The sequence below is a fragment of the Condylura cristata genome, unplaced genomic scaffold, assembly GCF_000260355.1.
Source record: "Condylura cristata isolate star-nosed mole 26May11 unplaced genomic scaffold, ConCri1.0 scaffold00004, whole genome shotgun sequence".
NCBI lineage: Eukaryota > Metazoa > Chordata > Mammalia > Eulipotyphla > Talpidae > Condylura > Condylura cristata.
The window spans coordinates 4,025,317-4,028,133 of record NW_004567105.1 but is presented as its reverse complement, the minus strand read 5'-3'; the positions used below and the strand labels follow the sequence as shown (position 1 = coordinate 4,028,133).

General features: G+C 68.6%; 1 protein-coding gene across 1 annotated transcript in view; it reads right to left on the bottom strand.

Annotated features, from left to right (window-relative positions):
- Positions 1–2,817, bottom strand: part of SUN2 (Sad1 and UNC84 domain containing 2) — a 14,239-nt gene that overhangs the window by 3,781 nt on the left and 7,641 nt on the right. Inside the window, exons 8-13 of the mRNA XM_012735123.1 lie at positions 2,585–2,712; positions 1,927–2,178; positions 1,555–1,632; positions 1,146–1,189; positions 551–716; positions 58–288 (exon numbers count right to left, since the gene is read on the bottom strand). Coding sequence (XP_012590577.1) covers positions 58–288; positions 551–716; positions 1,146–1,189; positions 1,555–1,632; positions 1,927–2,178; positions 2,585–2,712 — 899 coding nt within the window. The remainder of the gene's footprint in view (positions 1–57; positions 289–550; positions 717–1,145; positions 1,190–1,554; positions 1,633–1,926; positions 2,179–2,584; positions 2,713–2,817) is intronic.

Sequence of the window (2,817 nt, the reverse complement as noted above, 5' to 3'; positions counted from 1 at the left end):
AAGGACGGCAGGGCGTGTGTCCGCGTGCCCGGGGCTCCCGGGACTCCCGGGGCACACGGTCCTCACCTCCTCCGTCACCCCGATCACACCTTCCTTCTGCAGCGCCTGCCCGAGGCTGGCTGTGGCCTCCTTTGCCGACTTGCCCTGCACCTCGGCCACGTGGGCGAGGATCTTGCTCTCCAGCTCCCGCAGCCGAGCTTCTATCTCTTCTCGCTGAAGGAGCCCAGAGCGTGCCCCCCCACCTCGGAGAAGGAACTGACTGACCCAGGCAGGGAACTGAGACTCCACCTAGGGGCAAGCACACGTCTCAGGCCAGGAGGCCCTCCGGCAGGGCGCTGGGGGAGAGTGAAGGAGGCGAGCAGGCTGCGGGGCAGGGCCACCGAGGAGCGGGTGACTCCGCCCCACTGCTGAGGGAACCGGGAGCACGCCTGGCAAAGCCGAGAGAGGGCCCGTGGGACTGCCGGGCGCAACGGCCAGAGGCTCCCTCAGACCCGAGGACCGGCCGCCCAGAGGCCAGGTGTCCGGCAGGGCCTGGGCAGCTCACACTCACGTCGTCCCGCAGGGCCTGGATCTGCTGCGGCAGCAGGTCCACCTGGTCGGCCACCGAGCTCTGCTTCAGGGTCAGGCCGGCCAGCTCCTGCCGCAGGCCCGCCAGCTGCGCCTCCAGCCGCCCCAGCTCTGCCTCAGCTTTCTCCCGGAACGCTTCCTGGGTCATCCTACAGCAGAGAGAGGACTGGGCCTGGGACCGCTGCTGAGGGGTCAGGGCCACGCCAGGGAAAACAAGGGTGTCCCCAAGTCAGCTTTGGACATACGAGTGCGTGCCCGCCCCCACGTGGGAACGCAAGGCCCTGCTCCCCTCAAAGCCCAGATTCAGAGCCCATGCTGCCTCGGACGCTGGCACCTCCATAGCGGCAGGCCTGGGGCCGGGAGGCAGCTTTGAGGTGCTGCGGAGAGCTGGTGCATCCGGAAGGAGCCCCCGAGCCCCAGCTCCCTCACGGCGCCCAGCCCAGCCCAGCCCAGCCAGCCTCCACTGCACTCAAGCACAGGTCTGAGCAGGTGCCCCCCTCGGCTGCGACTCCCTCAGAGTTCTCCAGCCCAGGGCGGGGGGTTGGTGGGCCGATGGCAGCGCCCGTTGTGCCCATTACCTTTGCCACTCGGACTTCAGCTGCAGGAGCCGAGCCTCAGAGTCCTGTGGCGGAAAGATGGGAGAAATGCCAGGCTGGGGTGACTGCTTCCAAGTGCGGGGTCTGTGCTGGACCCCGTCCCTGCCTGGGTCTCCCAGTGGGTCCGGCACAGATGGACCTCCTGGCCGAGGTCCCGAGGAGAGCGTGACGCCGGGTCTGGCACGCTCGTGTGCAGGGCGCTGTCCCCAGCGCCGCGGCGCCCAGCCTCAAGCTTGCTCTCCGGGCCTGGGAGAGCCAGCTCGGGGCAGCCCAGGTCAAGCCCAAGGTCAGGAGCCCGCAGCCCCTCGCCCCAGGCTTAGCAGGCTCTTCAGCGCCCAGGGAGCCTCTGTCATCCAAGAGCAGACTCGGGACTGGGTCAGGGCCCACTGACCTGCGAGGACTGGGCGATCTTCTTGAGGAGGGCTTCTGAGTCCTGTTGGAATTCTGCCCTCAGGGCGACCAGCTCTTCCTGCCAGGCATGAAGGACAGACTGAGTTCTGACCGGGGGGTGCTCGCAGTACCTTGGGGCCAGTGAGCAGTGTGGTCCCGCTTCCAACCGGGGCTGTGTGTTGCCAAGCTCCACCCAGTTGTCTGCTACTGTGCTTCTCGCAAGCAGGCAAGATGCCCTCAGCCCTCACTGCGCGTCTGCCGGGTGGCAGGCATCCTGCCGGGCACCGCACAGGCTCCAGTGCTCATGACGGGGCAAGAGAAGCAAACTGCGACTCGGTGGCTGCCCAAGCCCCGCGCTGCGTCCTGCGCCCACCTGGATCCGGGCGGCCGTGTCCCTGCGGAAGTCCTCCTTCAGGGCAGCCTCGCGGCGGCTCACCAGTCCCTCCAGGAGGGCCAGGGTGTCCTCCTGGCCCAGGCCGCGGCCACCCTCGCCAGCGCCCCCTTGCTGCAGCTCCAGGCGCTCCAGCCGCATGGCCTCCTTCTGCCAGCTGGAGGAAAACTCGGCGGCAAGAGCTTCCAGACGCCGCTCCAGGGAGTGCACCCGGGACAGAATGCGCTGCTCAGCCTGGCAGGGCCAGGAAGGAAAGCACAGGTGAGGCGACAGGCCGCCTGCAGGGAGGGGCCCAGAGGCGCGAGGCTCTCAGCTCAGCCCTGTAGCTGTGAACCGGCTTTTGGGAGTTGCTGTGAGCCGCAGGCAGCAAAGCACAGCCTGTGTGACAGCGCTGGGGGATCCCGAAGGAAGAGGCTTGCCCTGGGGGCTGTCTGGGGCGGGGCTAGCCTGGCGGAGCCCTGTCCCCACCGTGCTTGCTCCCTGGGGGGGGCAGGGGGTTGCAAAGGGTGCAGAGGTTCAGCTGCGGCTGTCACACTGTGGCCTCCCCCCCCACACCTGTGCCTGGAGAAGCAGAGACCCTGCTCAGAGAACAGAGGAAGGGGTGAGGACAGGCCTGCGCCTGGGCGCCCAGGGCACTCACCTGGAGCTGTGGGGAGGGGTCTCTGGCTTCCCACACCCCCTGCGGCCCAGCGCTGCCCTTGGAGGCCCACCAGGCCAGCACGGCGGGGTGGAGGCTCTGCAGCCCGAAGGGGTAGAAATACCAGGCGCCTGCACACGGGGTGGGGCGGGGCGAGCTGATCAGCACAGTGCCCGGCGGTGGGCGGTTCACTGTTCTCCCAGGCAGCAGCTCTCCCCTGCCCACCCCGGCACCTG